The sequence below is a fragment of the Notothenia rossii genome (assembly GCF_949606895.1).
Source record: "Notothenia rossii genome assembly, chromosome: 2".
NCBI classification, from domain to species: Eukaryota; Metazoa; Chordata; class Actinopteri; order Perciformes; family Nototheniidae; genus Notothenia; species Notothenia rossii.
The window spans coordinates 91527897-91553101 of record NC_136904.1 but is presented as its reverse complement, the minus strand read 5'-3'; the positions used below and the strand labels follow the sequence as shown (position 1 = coordinate 91553101).

At 41.8% G+C, this 25205-nt stretch overlaps 2 protein-coding genes across 2 annotated transcripts; one reads left to right on the top strand and one right to left on the bottom strand.

Annotated features, from left to right (window-relative positions):
* Positions 1-1829: 1829 nt before the first annotated feature.
* hspe1 (heat shock 10 protein 1) lies at positions 1830-7380 on the bottom strand. The gene is made up of 4 exons (XM_079666864.1): positions 7224-7380; positions 4104-4259; positions 2226-2315; positions 1830-2053 (listed from the first exon to the last, which is right to left on the bottom strand). The coding sequence occupies exons 1-4, from the start codon at positions 7224-7226 to the stop codon at positions 2003-2005; spliced, it is 300 nt and encodes a 99-aa protein (XP_079522990.1). The 5' UTR covers positions 7227-7380; the 3' UTR covers positions 1830-2002.
* A 1012-nt stretch (positions 7381-8392) lies between these two features.
* On the top strand, positions 8393-23944 carry hspd1 (heat shock 60 protein 1). The gene is made up of 11 exons (XM_079664239.1): positions 8393-8537; positions 10929-11104; positions 12669-13004; positions 14263-14358; positions 15441-15534; positions 15618-15786; positions 17930-18029; positions 19269-19514; positions 20094-20268; positions 21624-21802; positions 22903-23944. Exons 2-11 carry the CDS (start codon positions 10931-10933, stop codon positions 23062-23064), a joined length of 1731 nt encoding a protein of 576 aa, XP_079520365.1. The 5' UTR covers positions 8393-8537; positions 10929-10930; the 3' UTR covers positions 23065-23944.
* Positions 23945-25205: the final 1261 nt, after the last annotated feature.

Sequence of the window (25205 nt, the reverse complement as noted above, 5' to 3'; positions counted from 1 at the left end):
CTCGCGGCGTATGTCCGAGTCATAGATGCCATTGAGGAGAACATCACAGATAATGTGGTCGGTATAGTCCACGTCCTTACCACACTCGCATACCGCATTATATGCGCATGTCTCTGCTTTACCCCGCACTCTGGCAGCGAATGCGCGGAACGTCTCGTCGCGTTTCCTGGCGTAACTGAAGTAGCTCAGTGCGCAGGACGCATGTAGCGACTGGGATGACAGCTAGGGAACGCATGACGGTGATTAGGTCTGGCAAGGGTCCGGAAGCGGCGTCGGGGACGGCTTTCAACAGGCTGTCTCCAAGTACAGGCCCAGCGCACTGAAACAGCTGGAAGGGGGCCTGGGCATCCCCTATGCCTGAGCCGGCGCGGAATACGTTCCAACGGCGGATGAACACGTTCCATTCCTCTATCGACACGCCCACATCAACTTTGGGCCGATCGAGTCTCGGGCCGTGAGGGGCTGGGGCCTGGGCTGGCACGGCCATGACAGGCGCTGCGTGCTGGTGGCTACATCCATGAATCGTCAATAGAGCAATGACGAGTGCTTCAGACAAGTCATCGGATTCAAACTCGCAGCCGGGGACAGGGCGTCCAACAACGACCATGGTGTCGTCATGAAGAAACACACTCCTCAATGTCAGTTTCGGTAATTTATTGACAAGGATGACGACACCCTGAAACAGAGTAATGCTGTAAGATAAGCTGACAACGTATTACATCCATGCATGTCATCAACACAAATATATACTACGACATATACGACGAGTATAGACACACCACACAATAGTGGAAACAACCTTACTTGAAGGAGTGGACGAACGTCTCAACTCGAGGCGGAGTGAATGAACAATGTTTGAACTAAAATGGCCGCTCGGCACTACCGGGTCAGAGCACGGCATAACCGGGCAGCGACAGCTGCGACGCTGCCCTCTAGTGGCCGCCGATAAACTCAACTACTTTATATTATCAGGGTATATGCAGGAATCCTGAAGTCAGATGTAATTCCTTTTAAGACCTTTTTAAAGACCCTTTCCATACATTTTAAGACCTCATGGCCACTTCAAGTTGTAACCGGTTACATTGGCGACACACTTCACCTCACATTTACTATACACAGTATTGATTGTCCTTCCTCCTTATCTTCCAACCATTTGGACGCAGACTTGCATTTCCCCATAACGATGTTGTTTAGCAACCGGCGTAAACGGACCTTCGCGCGCCATCAAGCAGTGAGCGCGCGATGTCCTGTTCAGATGACGTCAAATACAACGGGATGCCATAAATAAACTACACAGAATCACACTACACACCTACGCAATGATTACATTCAGGCAGACTGTAGAATAGAACCTCTTTGGACAATTTATATACTTATTGAAAAAAAGCTACAAGTGTAATACCTTGGGAAATGCCATTTATTACCTTTTAATAGCCTCAATTCTCTTAATTGATTTATCAACTTTTAACCCCGCGGACACCCTGATTATGTCCTTATGTTACATGGATTCTCGCGTTGTATTTTATAACACATTTTGTCTTGATTTCAATATAAACCCTATTTTTGCTGACACACACACACACACACACACACACACACACACACACACACACACACACACACACACACACTATCTCGTTACCTTGACATTTGTGTTTCCATATGCGCTTGTGCAATTTAAATCCCTTTTTCCTTTCTCCTACTTTTTATTGTTCCTTCTCTATTCGTGTATATGAAATTATCTCCTTACGTCGTACACAATCAAAGCTACTAAGAAAGGTAGTAAATTAAACTTCTAAAATATTAAAGAAGGCCACAAGACAACAATCAATGGTTCACCTTTATTATTGTAACAAAATTGGATTAGAATTATTTACATTTGCAATAACACGTTGGAAAAAAAAAAAGTAAAGAAAAACAGACATGAAAGAGGCAACTTAATTTCTTCTCTCCAGGTTTTGGGACTTGACATGATCTACTGCGACAAATTTTTTTTTACGATTTACTCGACGTATTTCCCAAGGATATCTCCGTCACGGAACAGGAAATAGTCCTGGGGGAAAAACAACACATTAAAACAAGGAAAGGCGCGGGAGGATTTGTTGTCGTGTGTTGTGATGTTTTTGTTTTGATGGCAACTTTAAAAAAAGGGAGAAGCTTTTCTGTCTTTCATTGTACATGCTTTTCTATTCAATAATGGTGATTGAGATTAAACTGTATTTTACCTTGTCGTCCAGACTGATTTTAGTTCCTCCGTACTCTGGCAGCAGGACACTCTCTCCCACCGTCACACTGACTGGCAGCAGGTTACCTTTCTGGAAAACAAAATATCACACAAAGACTTACACAACAGTCTTCAGAGGCAACCAGAGTTTCCGTTAGCCGGTAATTACCGGACTTTGACCTGTAAAATATGCTGAAGACCGGCAAATCTAAATCTCTCCGGTCAAAATCATTTCCCCTTGGCGCAATGCCGCATCAGTTGCGCCACTTATGTGACAGACAAGAAGAGTCAATTCTAATGTCTAACAATTAAAGAGGAGAAAGAGATCCTACAATGGGTTGATTGTGCGTTGATCTGTTGGTAATGCCTCGGGGTTCCGGTGGGCATGTAAACAAATGCATAATACTGCGCTATACTTTGTGGCCTCACCCGGTTGCATAGCGACGCTTATTGTTTAGGTGTCTTTTAATAAGCAGGTAGTTATATCATTAGCTAGATAGTTAGGGGGGGTTGCTGATTGGCTAATGGTTACACAAGCCAACACATCGTTATGACATCACAAAGTGGCCAAAATCTGATCAGCTCATTTTCGGACAGGTTTTTATAGAAATGGATCAAAAAGAGAGAGAATCTTTGTTCCTGAAACTTTCAGAGTCTCTTTCGACAGAGGGGACACATGTTGATGTAGAAGAGACATGAAGAAGAGGGGACACATGTTGATGTAGAAGAGGGGACACATGTTGATGTAGAACAGACATGGAGAAGAGGGGACACATGTTGATGTAGAAGAGACATGAAGAAGAGGGGACACATGTTGATGTAGAAGAGACATGAAGAAGAGGGGACACATGTTGATGTAGAAGAGACATAGAGAAGAGGGGACACATGTTGATGTAGAAGAGGGGACACATGTTGATGTAGAACAGACATGGAGAAGAGGGGACACATGTTGATGTAGAAGAGACATGAAGAAGAGGGGACACATGTTGATGTAGAAGAGACATGAAGAAGAGGGGACACATGTTGATGTAGAAGAGACATGAAGAAGAGGGGACACATGTTGATGTAGAAGAGACATGAAGAAGAGGGGACACATGCTGATGTAGAAGAGACATGAAGAAGAGGGGACACATGTTGATGTAGAAGAGACATGAAGAAGAGGGGACACATGTTGATGTAGAAGAGACATGAAGAAGAGGGGACACATGTTGATGTAGAACAGACATGGAGAAGAGGGGACACATGTTGATGTAGAAGAGACATGAAGAAGAGGGGACACATGTTGATGTAGAAGAGACATGAAGAAGAGGGGACACATGTTGATGTAGAAGAGACATGAAGAAGAGGGGACACATGTTGATGTAGAACAGACATGGAGAAGAGGGGACACATGTTGATGTAGAAGAGACATGAAGAAGAGGGGACACATGTTGATGTAGAAGAGACATGAAGAAGAGGGGACACATGTTGATGTAGAAGAGACATGAAGAAGAGGGGACACATGTTGATGTAGAAGAGACATGAAGAAGAGGGGACACATGTTGATGTAGAAGAGACATGAAGAAGAGGGGACACATGTTGATGTAGAAGAGACATGAAGAAGAGGGGACACATGTTGATGTAGAACAGACATGAAGAAGAGGGGACACATGTTGATGTAGAAGAGACATGAAGAAGAGGGGACACATGTTGAAGTAGAAGAGACATGAAGAAAAGGGGACACATGTTGATGTAGAAGAGACATGAAGAAGAGGGGACACATGTTGATGTAGAAGAGACATGAAGAAGAGGGGACACATGTCGATGTAGAAGAGACATGAAGAAGTGGACTTTGCATAATAGATGACCTTTAATATCAGGTACATTTGGGTAATCTCACCACGTTGCGGGAGCCCGGCCCGACTGCCACCACCGTGGCCTGCAGCACTTTGCTCTGAGCTTTCTCCGGCAGCATGATGCCACCCTTCGTTACCGTCTCTGGGGTAAAACGCTCAACGAGCACCCGGTCGAACATGGGGAGGAATTTCCTGAAAGCCTGTGAAGTGACCAGAAAAGAGAGGAAATCATTAGCAAATAATATAAATTACTATCAAATAAAATGTTAGGTTTAAAAGAGGCCATAAAGCACTTAAAACTAGAGAAACGTCCACACTACAGCTTCGACAGCTTCAAAAACGGTTTCCAACGCGTCTGCCCATTCACTTTGAATGGGGTGACGTCACGTTGCCTCGCTTTTCGCCGAACTGAATTGTGGGTAGCAGAGCGGAGCTTTCCTGGCGTTTCAGGCTGCAAAAGTTGAGCGATGTTCAACTTTTGAAGCTTCTGAAGCTTTCGGTGGAAGCGTCAGCCAATCAAATCATATGCCAGTACAAGCTCTAGCCAATCAAACCGCTGCTTGTGTGTCAGGGGCGGGAGATTCATGTGATTGGTTGTTGGTCGAGCTTCAGACACGCCCGCCGGCAAGCTTTTTTTGAAGCTGTAGTGTGGACGGGCCGTTATATGTAATTAGTAGACATACAGTCAGTGTATTATTTAAGGACACGCTGCATAATGAAATATTTTAAAGTGTAATGGGAGGCTCTGGCTCAGTGGAATAGTGCGCTGAACCAATCAGGGGATAGCAAGTTCAAACCCCACTGCAGTCAGCATGTCGTTGTGTCCCTGGGACACTTCACCCAAAATTGCTCCTGTGGGGATTGCCCAGTTCTGAAAGTTTGTAAGTTGCTTTGGATAAAAGCGTCTAACAAGTGAAATGTAATGTAATGTAATCCTTGAAAATGTTACACTAGCCTTGATGTTGTTCTTTAATCCTTTAACAAATATCCCCTTTTTTTTGTCATATTAGCTTTTTTTGGTTTGAGGAAAATGTTGTTTGCATTCAACTTGTCTGTAACACTAGACAACTAATAAACACAGTTATAATAAATTACATTTGATCTTGTAACATCAGTAAATAAAAACCTTTATTTTAATGTTAAACAACCCTAAAGACACCTAGGACCCCACTGAGGTTAGAGTGAGTTTTGAAACCAAAAAAAAAAAACAGACTAATCAATAGCATCGATTATTTTACAGTATTTTTACACAAGAAAAACAAAAAAGGGGTTTAGTAAAATGTGTTTAAGAGGGGGGATTAATTCCCAGTTGTGGCTGATCTATTTGGGAAAGGGGGAGGAAGATAAATGGAGGAGGGGGGGAGGTGGAGTAAACCTTCACAGAGCTTAATTAAAGACAGTATCTAAACACTAAGTGAGCAGCTCATCCACAGAGGCAGCATTTATTCATTCACTCTATTAATATAGGAGAAGCAGCAGCTGAATAAGGGACGACAAGATTTATAACACCAGCTGCAGCAACATGTCTGATCGCAGCAGATGTACCGGTGACCTTGGTTGAAGGTTGTTTTTGAACAAGGTGGTGGAAGTGGGAGTTAAAGGAGGGGGAGGGGGAGGGGGGAGGACAGGTCACAGTTTGTGGACTGATCAAAAAGAGGTGGGGTTACTCATTCATCGTGGCGGTTTAACCCGAGGACAAGGACAGCTGATAACATACTTGAATGGTAATTTAGTGGATGATTCTTTGGAGTATTGGGGAATCACTCAAGTCAGAAACAGACTGTGTATGTATGAAACAAAAAACCTTGACTGGTGATGCAATGTCCTCCAGGTTTTTAAAATGACAAGATAACACTCGAGGCCGGCTGTACAAATGACCAGAATGTTCTCAGTGCAGTATTTCACAAGGTTGTAGGCGCACAAGTTGCATAAAATGGCTACGATTAACCACACAGCCTATTTTTTTTGTACTGCACCCCAGTGTTGATAAAAAGAGTAACCCCTTTTGGTTTTCAACAGCACCACAAACTGAAGTCCCCGTAGCTTTTTTGATAAGCTGTAGCTGATAAAGTATATCAACTGTAGGATGTATTACAAAATATACCTTGTGAACCGGCACATTTAGGGCTATTTTCCTATTTGTATAATATCATCTGCATTTCCTGTGGGACTTAGTTCTTTAAGATTCAATCATCCCCACAGCTGTACTGTAATAAAACCAGAATATTTGACAAATATGGTAATGCGTTTTCATTTATAGACTAAAATAGCACAAATAAGTTGCTAATTTAGTCAATTTTAGCTCTTACTAAGAGGACCTCGCTGTTTTATCAGATATATAATGGATTTAAAGTGTATTCTCCTAATCAATTCTGCATATAATTGCTATAATGAATAATTATTTAATTTACTTGTTGGGAAACTGGCTACAAATCCTATAGATAAACACATCTTGAATTATTATTTTGGCATTATTGTATGGTCTCAGGACCTTACAAAGTTAAGCTGTAGTGTGCATGGACATGTGAGGTCAGAGTCGACGTAAACGGAAGCCGGAAACGATTTAACCGAGCATGCAATCCGTATTTTTCACCCACCAAGGGCATGCATAGCGCAATATGACAAATTGTATATGACAAACATGTAATAAATACGCAGTTTTAAGAGATAATAGCCGGAAATTACAGTAAAAACTGGACTTTCTGTAGGATCTCTGACACTTCATTCATTCACAGGTGACTGCTGCTGCAGGGATGAATGAATGAATGTCAGGATCAGTAAACTATGACACTAAATTACCTGCATTTATATCCCCATATGTCTGCTTTGATGACGGATAATAACTAATACTACACAAGAAAAGCAGAAATATATCGGTTTAAAGCTCCATTTGTACGTTAAAGCTAGTCAGTCATCTCCTATAACAGTTAATACAATGCATTATGAAGATAAAATATGCCTTTGTTTAGTAAACGCATCCTTCTCTCAGCTTTTAATCGCTTGACCTTGTGAAACCATGTTAAAGGCAGCTAACACAACATTAGCTAGCTGCGTATTATAACACAGCAGCAACATGCAGACAGTTTTATCCTGTATTTAAATCCTTTATCCGTCTTTAGTTTGAATTATTAACATCCACAGTGGTTTAAAGCTGAGTATCTTACCATTTCTAGATGTGTGAGAGGTCTGGAGACGACGTGAAGCTGCAGGTTTTCTTGCTGTGACACAGACTGAAGGGGGATATCTGTACTCCACGTGAAATGTACTGCGCATGCGCATTAGGGTGTAGAAATTTGCACCGCATTCTCTGCCTTCCAGAAGATTCCACAACACCTAACTGCGAATAACAACAACTGTTTTCATTCATACATGTTGTATAAGGGGAATACAGTGTGTTTTTAAGGTGTCTTATTTAGTGTTTTAATGTCGCAGCAATGTTGCACAATATAAACTTTGACCTCTATTTTTTCCTCCAATGGCACAGGAGAAGCTTCTAGAAACGCCAGCCCCGGAACGAGCATAGAGAGATATTCTGAATTACACAAGTGAACATTACCTTAAATATTGAATGATGTATATTGTGTTGGTTGTGTTGGTTTTTTAATGTGTAATTATTTATATGTATAAGAAATGGTAGGTAGGTAGATAGATAGATAGATAGATAGATAGATAGATAGATAGATAGATAGATAGATAGATAGATAGATAGATAGATAGATAGATAGATAGATAGATAGATAGATAGATAGATGGATGGATGGATGGATGGATGGATGGATAAATAGATAGATAGATGGATGGATGGATAGAGAGAGAGGGGGGGATGGATGGATGGAGAGTGAGAGGGATGGATAGAGGGATGGATAGAGAGAGAGGGATGGAGAGAGATGGACGGACGGACAGACAGACAGAGAGACAGATATAGAAGATGGATGGATGGATGGATGGATGGATGGATGGATAGATACTTTATTGATCCCAATTTGGGACATGTTTGCGTTGCAGCAACATAAAAAGGCAATGTACATAAGAGAAACTAAGACACAGAAACTAAGACACAGAAAATAAACAGACACAGAAATAAACAGTATACAGTAAACAATATATTTTTGAAATAGAAATAAAATAGCATTAAAAAGTTAAAGAGTTGTTTAACATCTTTCTTGTTTAAATTATTTATTGTTGTATTCTATACATGTATATACTTACTACCACAGGTATACTCCATGTATTACATGTATTGAATATGCTCAAATACTGTAATCTTTGCTGTTTTGTAAGTCCCTTTTTTCCAAAGTGTTCTGCAGTTATTCATGTTCCGGGGCCCGCCGGTGAATGCCCCGGATGTGAAAAGCCCATGTGCAGCTCCATCAGATCTCATTTGCAGCACACGGCTCGTCCTTTTACTCCGACCGTCTCTCATTCAGACCTGCAGACCTGCACCAAGAAGCAGCTACACGATCTCTAATACCTCACAAGTAAGTGCTGACATCTTTACTAACTCCTTAAAAAACGAATGTGACTAATACTACAAGCTTAATGCACTTTCGTGTAACATTAAAGGCGGATTTCTGCTCTAGCTATGAGGCAACTATACTAGCTTTAAATACTCCTAGCATACAGGTTTTTCTTTCGTAACTGCAAGGACATACATGATTGAATCTAACTACATTCTACATCTAATTTTAGGTAACTGTCTTTGTATGATATACCCTGTTTTAATTGAATTTAATCAGAAATGTCATGATGCAACATTGCCTGTCATACTCCACCACATTGCAGCTGTGCATAACCTTACATCCAATGCAGGAAGCATGTCTTTAATATGAATTAATTATTATTTAAATACATTATAACCATATATTCCTGCTGTCAGACAGTAGGATGGAGTTTCATTTATGGTCAGGCTGTTTCCGCACATGCTTTTTTTACAATATGACCTTGTGACGCACGACCTGAAGAGCACACGTGGGGGTGGGGGGGAACCCGGAAGTGGATTTTTTGGGGGGGTTGGGTTCTTTTCATAATCCAGTCACGATTAATGACAGATGGTAAAATAAACCAGATTCTTTATTATTTATAGATATTGTGAATTAGGATTTTTTTTTTGGGGCAAATTGAAAGATGGGTGGTTGTGAGATCATAGTGACGCCACTATATTTACCCAATTACTGTAATTAGGTACACATTTGAGTTAGTATTTCTGCTTTATGCTACTTTTATACTCTTAATTTGTCGATTGTATTTTAACATGTGCCTTAAATATCAATATTTCTGAGATAATTAAAGGGCGACCCTCATTTAAAAGGATATTTCGTAATCAAGGAAAAGGAAGAAACAAAGACATTTACTAACAGACACGCAGCTATACAGTTATAAAACAGTGAAATAAAAGCCATTAAATTGTTCCAAATGAAGGATAAACAGTCGATGGGTATATTAAAATCATTAAAATGTTGAACTTAATACAGGTAGTTTAAAGATCTACACGAACAAGTTTAAAATCAAACTAAAACGGGTGATTTTTTTAAATTCAGGATTGGATTTAAATTAGGAAAAAGCAGTGTAAGAAATAATATTGAAGTGCATTTACTCGAGAGAAATAAAAGTTATTTTCTTTATACAGAAATGGCAAAAAAGCACTAAATTGAATGCAGTGCTGAAAGTAACTAAGTACATTTACTTAAGTAATGTGTTCAAGTACAACTTCAATGTACTTTAATTGAGTAGTTATGTAGCTTAATACTTCTATACTGACAATTTTTTTTAGAATGAGTTTGAGACAAGGCCACTTTTTTCAATATTGACGTAAGGGATTTCTAATTAACGAGACAATTATTCTTATATCAACATGAACATGGCCCTAAAGCTTTCAAATGTTGATTTAAAAAATAATATAGTATCTCAGTAGTTAACTAACTGATACAAATAAGAAATGGTTGCATCCTAATTTGATTGGATCCCCTCAGGTAGCTGGTCAAAATTTGTAGTTTGAATTAAACTACTCATTAATTAGTAATAATAACTAGTGTGACTTTATATCCATCCCCTGAAAACACAAGTTAACCTGTGACATTATATTTTTGTAATAAATGTAACCTTTTTGTAGAAGATAATTCAGAGAACTTTGAAAATATTTGACTTAGAAGTGGATATTCATTCATTCATTAACTGGTGTCATGCGATACCACTATAGACCACTAGGGAGCTCAGTTAACCTTTGTAACACATAATTCTGTCCTCATGTGACATCTGGGGGGGGGGGGGGGGGGTTTGAATGATTATTATTTAGGATGTACCAATACTACAGTGAATAAATACTCTTTGAGGAAAAAGTCATGCCTTTTTAAATGCATTTAATGTATAGTTTTGCAGAACAGTGTATTTGATCTAATTGTATTATGAATGTATGAATGTGTAATGTTGCAGCTGGTATATAATTTAAACATCAACAGTTAACATCTACTTCAATAAATGTACTTAGTTCCTTTCTACCACTATATTTTGGGGTGTTTTTCACCAATTAAATAAAAACTATTGGGCTAAATTACTGTGAATTAGGACTATTTGGCAGATGGAAAAATGTGTGGTTCTACTGGTTCAATATATATTTACCCAATTACACTAATCGGGTACACATTTGAGGTAGTATTTCTGCTTTATGCTATTTATACTCTTAGTTTGTGGAGACTGCATCTTAACATTTGATGAGAAACTTTCATTTATTTTGGTGAACATGTGTCTTCCCATGCATATTAGATTATTGTGACTTCCCAATAGCTCTGCGGGTTTAATTGGACACATCACGATGTCCATTAGTGTCTCACATGTCGGCTAACTCCTCCTCTTTCTGTCTCTTTTCTCCTCAGAGATGTTCCGCCTCCCGACCATCATGAAGCAGGTGCGGCCCGTGTGCCGTGCGCTCGCCCCTCACCTCACCCGGTCCTACGCCAAAGACGTGAAGTTCGGAGCTGAGGCTCGAGCTCTGATGCTGCAGGGAGTCGACCTGCTGGCCGACGCTGTGGCCGTCACCATGGGCCCCAAGGTGAGAACTCATATTGAAGGTCGCCTATTATGCAAAATCCACTTGTTCATGTCTCTTCTACATCAGCATGTCTTATTTTCATCTAAAGTAACAGACAGAGAATCAGCACTTTGGAAACAGGGCTGAAACAGAGGGGATTATGGGTAATGCTACAATGATCTGTTTTGGGTTTCAGCCAATCAGAGACAGGCTCTGTATATATCTGAGACCTGTGATATATTGATGAAAAACAGTATAATAGGAGAACTGTAAGTAATGAGTTACACACTTTTGTGTCTGTCGTTGAAAATGTCCTCGAATAAAACCCTCAATTCGGACAAAGTGATTAATTGGATTAGCCTTTGTTCTTTAAATCAGATTAGCATTCAAGGGTTTGAAAGCAGGAATTTAGAAAATACTTAACTCACCACTGGTTCTGGGTAATTTTTTAATACCTAAAATAAATGCTTTTAAAACAGAAAACGTGAATAAAATCCTGAATTTTACAAACTCATTAATCTGATTAAATCTGTCTCTTTACTTTTTTTATAAACATTTTAAAAAGGTTTTCCAACCTGGTCATTTATGCTACGTCTTTTTATAGTCATTGTCTGAAAGCAAGTACTATTAATTGTGGCAATATATGGAGCTTTTAGATAATACAAATGTTTGCTTCCATTGCAAGCGGGAGGTCAAACCCTTATTTTATTTTTTTAACACAAACAAATGAGGATGTGGATCACACGTGTGAGAAGCAATCCTACAGATAGTATAATATAAGTGTTTCTGTGGGGGGGGGGACTTCTGAAGCAATTGGAGTCAGGACTCAGAGAGAGATACGATGAGAGCTAGAGCTTTGATGGCAAACACTGACGGTTTATTTGGAGCTTCGGCCGGAGAATTCACAAGACATGTCACGGGCCACGATCTGACCACACGGTTGAGATGCCACACCTTTTACATTACATTTAGCTGAGGCTTTTATCCAAAGCAACTTACAACAAGTACATTCGACCAACAAGATACAAACTTGAAGAAAACCGAATCATAGAAGTACATCAGGTTTCATAGAGCCAAAACATTTCAAGTGCTACTCAACTGGTTTTAGATAAGCTAGTCCTTTATTAGTATATAAGGGCTTTGTTAGTCATTCTATCGCTCAAAGTGGACACCTTCCTCTCCTATGAGGTTCTAACGGGTAAACAACTTTCTTCATTCGTTAAACTAAACAGCTGAGGACACTGAATCAACTTTAGTTGTCGGTTATGGCTCGGGGTCATTTACACCCCGAGAAGGATGTGTCCCAGGTGTCCCACAACAATGACTATCTCTGATACACAGCTGCCCGGTCACAAACTGGTAACATCAACTTGCTAGGGCAGCCCCTCCTTAAGCGGGATAACTGCTGCTCAAGGTTGGAGCATCTGTGTCAGAGGGTGAAGGAGGACACGAGGGCAAATGATTCCCTAGCATTAGTTAATTCAAACAGATTTTTAATGAAGCCTCAAACTCTCATCTACGTCCCCTTTGTAATGGAATCCAGATCCCCGTTTTATATCTAACCACTTCCTGTCTCTGTTTCCAGGGTCGTAACGTGATCATCGAGCAGAGCTGGGGCAGCCCGAAGGTCACGAAGGACGGAGTGACGGTGGCCAAGAGCATCGACCTGAAGGACAGGTACCAGAACATCGGAGCCAAGCTGGTGCAGGACGTGGCCAACAACACCAACGAGGAGGCGGGCGACGGCACCACCACCGCCACCGTGCTCGCCCGCGCCATCGCCAAGGAGGGCTTCGACATCATCAGCAAGGGAGCCAACCCCGTGGAGATCCGCAGAGGAGTCATGATGGCCGTGGAGACCGTCATCAAGGAGCTGAAGAACCTCTCCAAGCCGGTCACCACGCCCGAGGAGATCGCACAGGTGAGACATGATGAGAGGTTGATTTAGAGACATGATGAGGGAGTGCGGGGGGGGGGGGGGGGAGATGAAGAAGACATGCTTTATTAATCCCACAAGAGGGTATTCCGTTTTTACTGTGTTCGGGTATACACCGTCCAAACCATGCCGGTAATACTCACATGCACAAACACTTTAGGTACATTTGCTCAAGTACAATGAAATGTGCACGTTAATGAAGAAGTAATATTCATCCAAAATACGGAAAACGTGGAATATCTACTATGGCTGCACCCGAATATTCGTTTGTTGGAGTACTTTCAGTTTTCAATTTCGTTATTCGTTTTGCTTTTTTTTTCAAATTGAATTTATTGAAATCTCCAATATCAACGTAAGAGCTTGTGCCTCTTCGGGGGGTGCTAACACTTAACCATAAACGTTATCGTTTACTTTCTCTGTCTTTATATGTAGATATTACTTTTCTCCGTTAATCCCAGTCACGTTGTTTCCATAGCAACAACAACTTCCTGTCAACTGCGCTAACTCTCCTTCAAAATAAAAGCATGTCCATAAATAGAAAGCCAAATTACACGTAAGACATATACAACTGCAACGAAAGTAACAAACACAATGCGATATACTTTTCAATTTCAAAGAACACAAATTGGGTTATATTAACAAATAACTATAAAACCTACTATCTACTGCACAATCAATAACTCCTTTAAGTACAGTATGCAGATTATAGTTTCACTTTAGGCTTTTGCATTTTTGAAATAACTTTAACAGTAATTAAGTAGATTAACTCAAATCCACTACTTGTACTTCACTTGAGTATTTCAATTAAATGCTTCTAAGAAAATCATGTTTTTTACTCGACTCAATTCATTTTAAATGTTAGTTAAGTTGTAGATACAGGTTTTGGACTATGTATAAAAATGATGCATATTATTAATAATGATTATCTAACCAGTGGAATAACTATTTAAGGTAAAATAATCCAATATATTACAAAAACATGTGTATCAGAATTTCGTTTCTCTACGACAGTAACCCGCTAATTGATGATTAATGGCCCTCGATATATATATTTAAATATCACATATGGAGCCAGTTTCCTGCAGAATGAGTACTTTTGATACGGTTCGTTGACGATACTTCTGAACTTGAATGCATGACTTAATGAAGTATTTCACATTAGTGTAAGGGTAAAGGCTTCTTCTTCCACCACTGTCGCTACGAGACATCCTGAAGTCCTCATGAAATGCTTTTTGTTTTAAAGGTTGCCACAATCTCAGCCAACGGAGACGTGGAGATCGGTACCATCATCTCCAACGCCATGAAGAAAGTCGGCCGCAAGGGAGTCATCACTGTCAAGGTTAGGATCAGAACTTTAATACCTACACACACTTCCCACACACACTCCCCACACACACTCCCCACGCACACTCCCCACGCACACTCCCCACGCACACTCCCCACACACACTCCCCACACACACTCCCCACGCACACCCCCCACGCACACTCCCCACGCACACTCCCCACGCACACTCCCCACGCACACTCCCACACACACTCCCACACACACACTCCCACACACACACTCCCACACACACACACTCCCACACACACACACTCCCACACACACACTCCCCACGCACACTCCCCACGCACACTCCCCACGCACACTCCCCACACACACTCCCCACACACACTCCCCACACACACTCCCCACACACACTCCACACACTCCCTACGCACACTCCCTACGCACACTCCCTACGCACACTCCCTACGCACACTCCCCACGCACACTCCCCACGCACACACACTCCCCGCACACACACTCCCTGCACACACACTCCCCGCACACACACACTCACACACTCACTCTCCAACACACACACACTCACACACTCACTCTCCAACACACACACACTCACTCTCCAACACACACTCACTCTCCAACACACACTCTCCCACACTCACTCTCCCACACACACTCTCCCACACTCACTCTCCCCCACACACACACACTCTCCCACACACACACTCTCCCACACACTCACTCTCCCACACTCACTCTCTCCCACACACACTCTCTCCCACACACACTCTCTCCCACACACACTCTCTCCCACACACACACTCTCCCACACACACACTCTCCCACACACACTCTCCCACACACACACACACTCACTCCAAACACACACACTCCAAACACACACACTCCAAACACACACACTCTCCAACACACACACTCTCTCCCAACACACACTCACTCCAAACACACACTCTCCCAACACACACACTCCAAACACACACTATGTTACTGATGTCTCGGTATCCCCTGTAGTAAATAATATTGAACATACAGGTTCAAAACATTTGCTTTAATGATGTCTCAATAAGTCTGTAATAGTGTGTGTGAGCTAATGAATGCTTTTCATCTCAGGACGGGAAGACCCTGCACGACGAGCTGGAGATCATCGAGGGAATGAAGTTTGACCGCGGATACATCTCCCCTTACTTCATCAACTCTGCCAAAGGTAAGGGAGCTCACATTTCTACAAACACCTCCCATGAAGAAATGAAGAAGCTCCAAGCTGAGTGTGTTTGTTGGTGTTTCCAGGCCAGAAGTGCGAGTTCCAGGACGCCTACATCCTGCTGAGCGAGAAGAAGATCTCCACCGTGCAGAGCATCGTTCCCGCTCTGGAGCTCGCCAACCAGAACCGCAAACCTCTGGTGATCGTGGCCGAGGACGTGGACGGAGAGGCGCTCAGCACCCTGGTGCTCAACAGGTACACGTGAAGAGGAGATGCTCTGGTCTCATGTGGCATGTCTTAATGGTCACCTATTATGCAAAATCCACTTTTTCATGTATTTTCCAAATCAACATGTTAATCTGAACTAAACATGGCATTTTGAGATTTTGAGAAAAAAAATCTGAATTTTGAGAAAAGTACGATTTTTGAGAAAAAGTCAGAATTGAGAGAAAGTCAACATTTTGACACAAAAAAAAATCTGAATTTTGTGAGAAAGTCAGAATTTTGATATTTTGAGGAAAAAAAGTCAGAATTTTGAGAGAAAGTTAAAAAAAAAACTTTATTTTCAGGATTTTGAGAAAAAGTCGTTTTTTTTTATTTTGAGAGAAAGTCAGAATTTTGAGGAAAAACATCTGATAATTTCAGAAAGAACAAATATTCTCTCTTTTTGTCCTGATCCATTTCTATAAAAACCTGTCTGAAAACGAGCTAAATGTGTCCCCGTGTTTCAGGGAACTCACACAGGAATGAATAACTTTGTGAACCTCCTCCTGGAGCTAACTTCCTGCGACTCATTCTCGCCTGTTCAGTCCCCACATGGCTGCGTCAGGGCTAGTATGTCGCTAGATGAACACCAGCACGAGAATTATCAGAGAGGGTCTCCTTGCCTCTCTGTTCTCACCCTGCACCCGTTGGTTACATCTGAGTCATCTGCTTTTTCTCTGAACTGACAGAAAAGATCCTCAGTTTCCTTCTCTGACCGTCTCTTGTGTTTACAGACACTAATAGTCATTACTGCACCACACAATGTATACCGTAATTTTCGGACTATAAGCCGCGCCTTTTTTCCCCATTTTTCGACGCTGCGGCTTATATAACGGTGCAGCTAATCTATGGATTGTTACAGCTAGCGGCCACTAGGGGACCTCCTAAATCTATGGATTTTACAGGTTACAGTCCACCACCTTTAACTCTATGGGCTCTATGGCCGGTCCGCGCCCCCCACCTTTAAGCGGCGGGCTCCAGCAGGAAAAGCTGGAGGCCGGAAAAGAGTGAGACAGGTAGCGCGCAAAAGTAAAAGTGGAACCGAGAGTGGTACGAGAGACAGAACGAGAGCAAGACAGACAGACATTACGAGAGCGAGACAGTTTGTCCCCGTACCACTGGTTGAAAACCACTGCTGTAGATCACTGCCGGTACGTGCGCTGGGAGCGCACCGTTTAAGTTTGAAAGTTGAAAAGTTTGTGTGTCTGAAACGCTATGTGATACAGTACAGTTTACACAGCACATGTTCTGTAGCTACTATTGCACTAAATGGTAACACTTGAATACGTTATGCAAATATGCAACTTGTTTGTTGAAATGTTAATAAATGGGAGCTTCCTCAAACAGCCATCTCTTTCCCGACAATCCCCTCTGTGCACGAACCCTTACATATGGTAATGAAACATTAAAACACCTGCGGCTTATAGTCCAGTGCGGCTTATATATGTACACATCATTCAATTTAGCTGCTGCGGCTTATATTCAGGTGCGCCTTATAGTCCGAAAATTACGGTACTTAAAAAACACAAGTTGCTTCAATCAGGAATAACATGGAACGTTTGTTACAAAATTGTCACCTTTTTAAAGGGACCTAAAGATTCTCTCTTCTTGTCCTGATCCATTTATATAAAAACTTCGAGGTGTTTTCTGTTTCAGACAATAATACAGTACAATATATCTTTCATATTCACATTTTCAGTTCCATATCAATACAATCCTGAATAGGTTTCAAGTATTAGACAACCAGTAACAGAGTACCACCCCAGGGCTCAAACACATACAACATGTAATAAAGATGGCCGACTTTAGAAAATAAGAAAGATACATAATAATGGAGAGAGAATACAAGTGACATACAAGATTGTTAACAATGCTTACTGTATTGGTAGACTTGGAGGTGTTTTATAGAAAATATTGATTTTTACTCTGTTTTTCTATAAAAAAAAATACAATTGAAATTCAATTTTCTTTGAAAGATAAGTGACAGAAGTGTTCGTATGCCGTACATTTAAGTTCTTTCTCTAGGAAATCGTTAGTTCAACTCAAGTAATTACGCTAACCTGCCATCACTGCATCTCGTTTGATGTTCTTGGCCTTTTAGTAAATAGTTTCTTTCTCACATCTTGACATGCAGGCTGAAGGTGGGGCTCCAGGTTGTGGCTGTGAAGGCTCCAGGGTTCGGAGACAACAGGAAGAACCAGCTGAGGGACATGGCCGTCGCCACCGGAGGAACCGTAAGTTCACTGCTTTCTCTCATAATTACGTAGATTGTAAGCGTGGAAGGTCAATTACTTTTCTTTAACTACATCATGTCCATTGTATGCCGTCTTAAACCTCTACTGCAATAACCATGGTAACGACATATTTCACCTTTTAATTCAAATACAAGTATTTCATAACTTTAGTTTGCAGATTCAGATTAATAATACAAAATGGTGCAGCCTTGTCAAATTCAGTGCTTCCTCCTCTGTGGATGCCACTGGCCAAAATGGCTGCCACAGTGAAGCTGTAGTTCATGGGCCCCACGGTGCTTCATCACGGCCCCTGGGGATAAAAATGTACTACACACAGACGTGAAGTTAATTGAGTGCGAATACCCTGCAGGTGCAAGAAAGAAAGTATTTCCATCGGCCAGTCTTTAAACACTGCCAGAGCCCAAACCGTGTTCCTCAGGGTGGTCCTTCGTGCCATGCACATTTTCAAATTAATTTATTTTAAGCTCCAGCCACCGGTGGTCCTTAAAGTGGAAAGTAGGAAACTCTAATGGCGCATTTCCACTGCAGGGCCTCGCACAGCTTAGTACGGTATAGTACTTTATGCTGCGTTTCCATTACAGTTTAGTAGCTGGGGCGGTAACTATAGCAACACAGTGTAGGCGGAGCTGTGACGTCATCTTCAATGAGAACCACAAAACCAACATCAGCCGTTAGCTGTTAGCACTCAGAGCTCACAGCTCCTCATATCTGTTCAGAAACTAGACAGAAGTTAAACAAGTACAAACCACAGACTGTCTGTGTCATGGTGAATACAGTCGCTGGTTTATTTATCTCTGTAGGCCGTTGGTGTGAGTGTGGACGGTCGGAGCATATACAGCGTTAGCTTAGCCAAGCTCCATTTAGAAAACACGCATTTTAAAAGGTTCTTCGCCTGCCGTCTGTCTGCAGACATGTCAAAGCATTAATTCATGGTTTTTACTAACCGGTATCAGTATGTTGTTACTTCGGCATCATATTGAAACGTGTATTACAATTAAATCATGGTCAAATATGTTCATCTTGTTGTAGTTGTAGCCCCCCCTTCCCAGCGATTCTCTCTCTCTAGTTTAGCATATTCAAATATCAAGACACAACACATGAAAAACAAACATTTAACATAACGGTACGACCACTGAGAGAAAAGAGCCTTCAGCGATTGATCTGGATTTATCTCTTGTTAAATGTTAAACTTATCTTGGTATCTCGTCCTCCCTGCAGGTGTTTGGAGACGATGCTGTGGGTCTGGCTCTGGAGGACATCCAGGCTCATGACTTCGGTAAGGTGGGCGAGGTTCAGATCACCAAAGACGACTGCCTGCTGCTGAAGGGCGGCGGCAGCACCGCTGACGTAGACAGACGAGCAGCTGAGATCATCGAGCAGCTGGAGAACTGCACCAGCGACTACGAGAAGGAGAAGCTCAACGAGAGGCTCGCCAAGCTCTCTGACGGAGTGGCCGTGCTCAAGGTGCGTCTCAACACACAGTGACTAGAAAGCTAATCTAATGTTATGCACAGAGAGGGCAAAAGTAAACACATCCTTTACTCAAGTAGAAGTACAGATACTCGTGTTTAAAAATACTCTGGTGAAAGTAGAAGTACTGACTAAACTTCTTTCCTCAAGTAAAAGTAAAGAGGGTTTGAAATGTACTTCAGTAAAAAGTACCCATAACTAGCAGCTGTTTTAAAGAGTACCTGACCTCCCTTTATATTAATAGAACAATAATGTCATTGTTAGCTAATGAATGTTTCCATGGTGACCAACGGCAACATGACAACGTTTCCATTGGTCCCTCTTCTTTAGAGAAGACCAGGAAATGATGGATACACGGATCGTGTTCAAATCAATAGGCACGCAATGACTCTAAATAATAATGAACACAGTACAGTAACGAAGTATTTATACTCCACTACTTCCCCCCTCTGGTTATTTATATTTAGTCAAACTACAATTCCACATTTGCCTTGGGGGGGTTTTACAGTCTGTACAGATTAACCAACTATGAAGAAATGACAGATTAAAGAACATCTGCTGTCTGTATTTCAGATTGGAGGAACGAGTGACGTGGAGGTGAACGAGAAGAAGGACCGTGTGACGGACGCTCTGAACGCCACGCGGGCGGCGGTGGAGGAGGGCATCGTGCCGGGCGGCGGCTGCGCTCTGCTGCGCTGCATCCCCTGCCTGGACTCCATCCCCACGGCCAATGCTGACCAGAAGATCGGTCAGTACACACATACTATGCTCAGTTATTGTACACAGTTAGAGATAGTTTGGCTAAATATATTTAGGGCCTGAGCTCGACGAAGTTGGAGCGAAGACCTATTGAAATCCTAGGAATTATTTGTATTCTTTTTTTTCTACCAAATTAATTGCCTTTTTGAGAGCTGCTTAAAAGATGGATATTTTTTTGAGCTCTTGTCGGGTCAGGTGTAAATATATTTCTATTGGGGGGTTTCATAATTGGCGCAAACACACAATGGCTCTATAGCTCCCCCTAATTCTATATTTGCTTTTCTGAATCTTTTACGTGATTTAAGATATCAAAAGGCGCTTTCACACCGGAGTACTTTTCCCGTTTAGTTCCGATAGTTCCTGGAATTTTGCGTTCACACGAAAAAGAGAACTTGGCTCACGAGAACTTTTACCCCCTTTTCAGTCCCTGCTAGAGAGGTGGGACTATCCTGGGGACGAAAAAAGTTCCAATTTCTGATTGGCTGGGCGAATTGCAAACCACGTCCCGTAAAACTCTGAAAGGTTTTGTGAAGCATTGTATTTGCTGGCATTAGCATTATTAGCATTAGCCCCGCGCACCAACAGAGAGAGAATAACTTATGGCAACACAAAAAAAACATGGGAGCGGTGGAGATGAGGAGGTGTCGGCGTTCTGGAGGTTTACCGACTCCGGGTAGCAGTATACGCCGTGAAGTGGTTTGCGGCCTGCCAGTAAACCCGAAGCAGAAGAAGAAGAAGTGACGACAGCGGCTTCATTTGCGTAATCTTCCCTCAGTAACTCATTCCGGTGTGAACGCGATCGGCTCTTTAGTTCCATGGGGGACCTAAGTGCTGGGAAAGTACTTAGTGTGAAAGCGGTCATCGTCATATATTGGGTTAAAAGAAAAATATATTTCCCACCGAGATATAGTGGAGTATTAATAGCAGAAAATACAAATACATGCATAAGTTAATAAAGTCGCGTAAAATTGTACTTCAATAAAGCTTTTGATGAGATGTAGTAAGTTACTTTCCACCACCGCTGTGAACGTGACACGTCTTTATAGTTTGGGGGTGTCGACGAATAAAGAAATACAGAATCTTTGCTTTAAAAGTGTATTTTTGACCTTAGAACGGGAACAATATCAATCAATGAAGTAAATGTACATCTAATTTACTTACTAATATTAGTTGGTTTAATATAGAGCTACTCTTTAAAGGTTCGTTTTATATTTAGTATAATAACAAATGAATATGATATCCTTTTGTAAAGTTGTGAAAAGCACATTTACAGTGTATTTAATGTTTCTTGAGCGACCACATGTGCTGCTTTATAATGTGTTTAAAATCCTCCGTCCCTGCCAGGTGTGGAGATCATCCGACGGGCGCTGCGTATCCCCGCTATGACCATCGCGAAGAACGCCGGTGTGGAGGGCGCTCTGGTGGTGGAGAAGATCCTGCAGTTGGGAGGCGAGATCGGATACGACGCCATGCTGGGAGAGTACGTCAACATGGTGGAGAAGGGCATCATCGACCCCACCAAGGTGAGAAACACACATCACTTCTACGCTTTATTTTAAAGCTTAATATGAGATCTATACCGGGTCTACACTGCCACCTAGTGGTTGGGAGGCTCACTTTTAGGTCTGATATTCACAGTAGTTTAGTTTGTTACGGTTTCTAGAATATTTCTAAACTGCAGGGAGATAAAGGCTCCACTTTGGCTCTTAACTTAAAGGTGACCTATTAAGCAAAATCCACTTCTTCATGTCTCTCCTACATCAACATGTGTCCCCTCTTCTCCATGTCTCTTCTAAATCAACATGTGTCCCCTCTGTGGAAAGAGACTCTGAAAGTTTCTTTACACAGAAAGTTTCAGGAAACCAGTCTGAAAACGAGCTAAATGTGTCCCCGTGTTTCAGGGAACTCACACAGGAAGGAATAACTTTGTGAACCTCCTCCTGTAGCTAACTTCCTGCGACTCATTCTCGCCTGTTCAGTCCCCACATGGCTGCGTCAGGGCTAGTATGTCGCTAGATGAACACCAGCACGAGAATTATCAGAGAGGATCTCCTTGCCTCTCTGTTCTCAACCTGCACCCGTTGGTTACATCTGAGTCATCTGCTTTTTCTCTGAACTGACAGAAAAGATCCTCAGTTTCCGTCTCTGAACGTCTCTTGTGTTTACAGACACTAATAGTCATTACTGCATCACAGAATGTATACTTAAAAACCACAAGAGTTGCTTTAATCAGGAATAACATGGAACGTTTGTTACAAAATTGTCACCTTTAAAGGGGACCTATCATGCAAAATGCACTTTTAAAAAAAAATGTATATAAAAACCACTGATCAGATTTTGGCCACTTTATGATGTCATAACGATGTCTTGTCTTGTGTAACCATTAGCCAATCAGCAACCAAGGTAACCCCCGCCCCTTATCATCTGAATCTCCTCCTAGAGCACCATTGAGTTCTTAGTAACCAAATCTCTCTCAGAGGGGCGTGGGGAGGGGCTCCTTATTTTCATCTAAAGTAACAGACAGAGAATCAGCACTTTGGAAACAGGGCTTCACCATAGGAGTGAAATAAAATGACTGCTGACACAAAGCTATAAACTAATAGCGTCCTCTCTCTCCCTTCAGGTGGTGAGGACGGCGCTGCTGGACGCCGCAGGAGTCGCCTCTCTGCTCTCCACCGCTGAGTGCGTGGTGACGGAGATCCCCAAGGAGGAGAAGGAGATGTCCGGAGGAATGGGAGGCATGGGAGGAATGGGAGGCATGGGAGGAATGGGAGGTGGTTTCTAAAGCCTGCCCTCCTAGCTGTACAGACTAATACAGGCAGAGCGGTGCAGGGTGGGGGCTTAGAGGGAGAACATCCTCTGAGTAAACTGCACCCACCCCCACCAGACTTTGTCCAAACTGACTGGCCATGAGTGTATGTTGGAGCCCTCCCCGAATTTCCACAAATCACACGATTCTGCCTCTGGAGGAGTCCAAAAAACGATGTGAGGATGAAGTTACTACACCTCCACTCCACTGTAATGGCTACGACAGAAAGATTATTCACATTTATAAAGTCCATAGTGTTGATGCTCGATTAGCGCTAAGAGAAACGTTGCCTAGCCATGATTGTGTCAGTTGTTTTTGTCATAGTATTTTGTTAATTCTTGTTTTTTTTTATTATATATATCTGTTGTTTCTGTTTCCCCCCCCCCCCCCCCCCCCAGCTAACATTATGTGATTTAATTAAACCCATTTTCATACAGAGCTTTTTCGTGACTCTTTTTTTCCTTCCGTACAGTAAGGTGACGAGTGCCTAAATTCCCAGTTTAAGACGCAAAGTAATGTTTACGCAGATGTGTGCAAGTCATTTTCATGCATGTGAGTTTCTCTTCCTGTGTGTTGTTGCTGACTTAAAGTGAGAGGAAGTGGGATCGAGTTGCAAAGTCTAAATGTGAAATGCTGTGTGTCTTTGTGCTGTTGAACATTGGCCTTCATCTCTCCTCATGCGCTCTGCTTTAACGTCACTCACATCCAGAAAACTATACATACATTAAATACTTTATTTCCTGTGTGAAAACGGCATATAGCAGTGCTCACTCAACTTCTGTTTTGTACAATGTAGACGTTGATTAATGGTGATTTTCTTTAATTTTTTTTTATTTAATAAAGTCAATATTTCAGATGAATTTGTCACTCAAGTTATTTTAAAATGCTTGCTGTTTAAGTCAAACAGCATTTAAGATGACATTAAAAACCACTCTTCTGGAGCTTGTATAGGCACTTCATTCAGTCACAGTAATAGAGGAAAAACAGGGGGGGGTGTGTCTTTATTAAGAACATGTATTGCCACCCCAAAAAAATAATTTTAAAGGGGCCCTGTTCTGCTCATTATTGGCTTTATATCAGTATGTAGTGTCTCTACTTTAAAGAGTCCTCTCCTGCTGATGTTCAGGTGTATATCAGTATGTAGTGTCTCTACTTTAAAGAGTCCTCTCCTGCTGATGTTCAGGTGTATATCAGTATGTAGTGTCTCTACTTTAAAGAGTCCTCTCCTGCTGATGTTCAGGTGTATATCAGTATGTAGTGTCTCTACTTTAAAGAGTCCTCTCCTGCTGATGTTCAGGTGTATATCAGTATGTAGTGTCTCTACTTTAAAGAGTCCTCTCCTGCTGATGTTCAGGTGTATATCAGTATGTAGTGTCTCTACTTTAAAGAGTCCTCTCATGCTGATGCTCAGGTGTATATCAGTATGTAGTGTCTCTACTTTAAAGAGTCCTCTCCTGCTGATGTTCAGGTGTATATCAGTATGTAGTGTCTCTACTTTAAAGAGTCCTCTCCTGCTGATGTTCAGGTGTATATCAGTATGTAGTGTCTCTACTTTAAAGAGTTCCCTCCTGCTGATGTCCAGGTGTATATCAGTATGTAGTGTCTCTACTTTAAAGAGTCCTCTCCTGCTGATGTTCAGGTGTATATCAGTATGTAGTGTCTCTACTTTAAAGAGTCCTCTCCTGCTGATGTTCAGGTGTATATCAGTATGTAGTGTCTCTACTTTAAAGAGTCCTCTCATGCTGATGCTCAGGTGTATATCAGTATGTAGTGTCTCTACTTTAAAGAGTCCTCTCCTGCTGATGTTCAGGTGTATATCAGTATGTAGTGTCTCTACTTTAAAGAGTCCTCTCCTGCTGATGTTCAGGTGTATATCAGTATGTAGTGTCTCTACTTTAAAGAGTTCCCTCCTGCTGATGTCCAGGTGTATATCAGTATGTAGTGTCTCTAGTTTAAAGAGTCCTCTCCTGCTGATGTTCAGGTGTATATCAGTATGTAGTGTCTCTACTTTAAAGAGTCCTCTCCTGCTGATGTTCAGGTGTATATCAGTATGTAGTGTCTCTACTTTAAAGAGTCCTCTCCTGCTGATGTTCAGGTGTATATCAGTATGTAGTGGC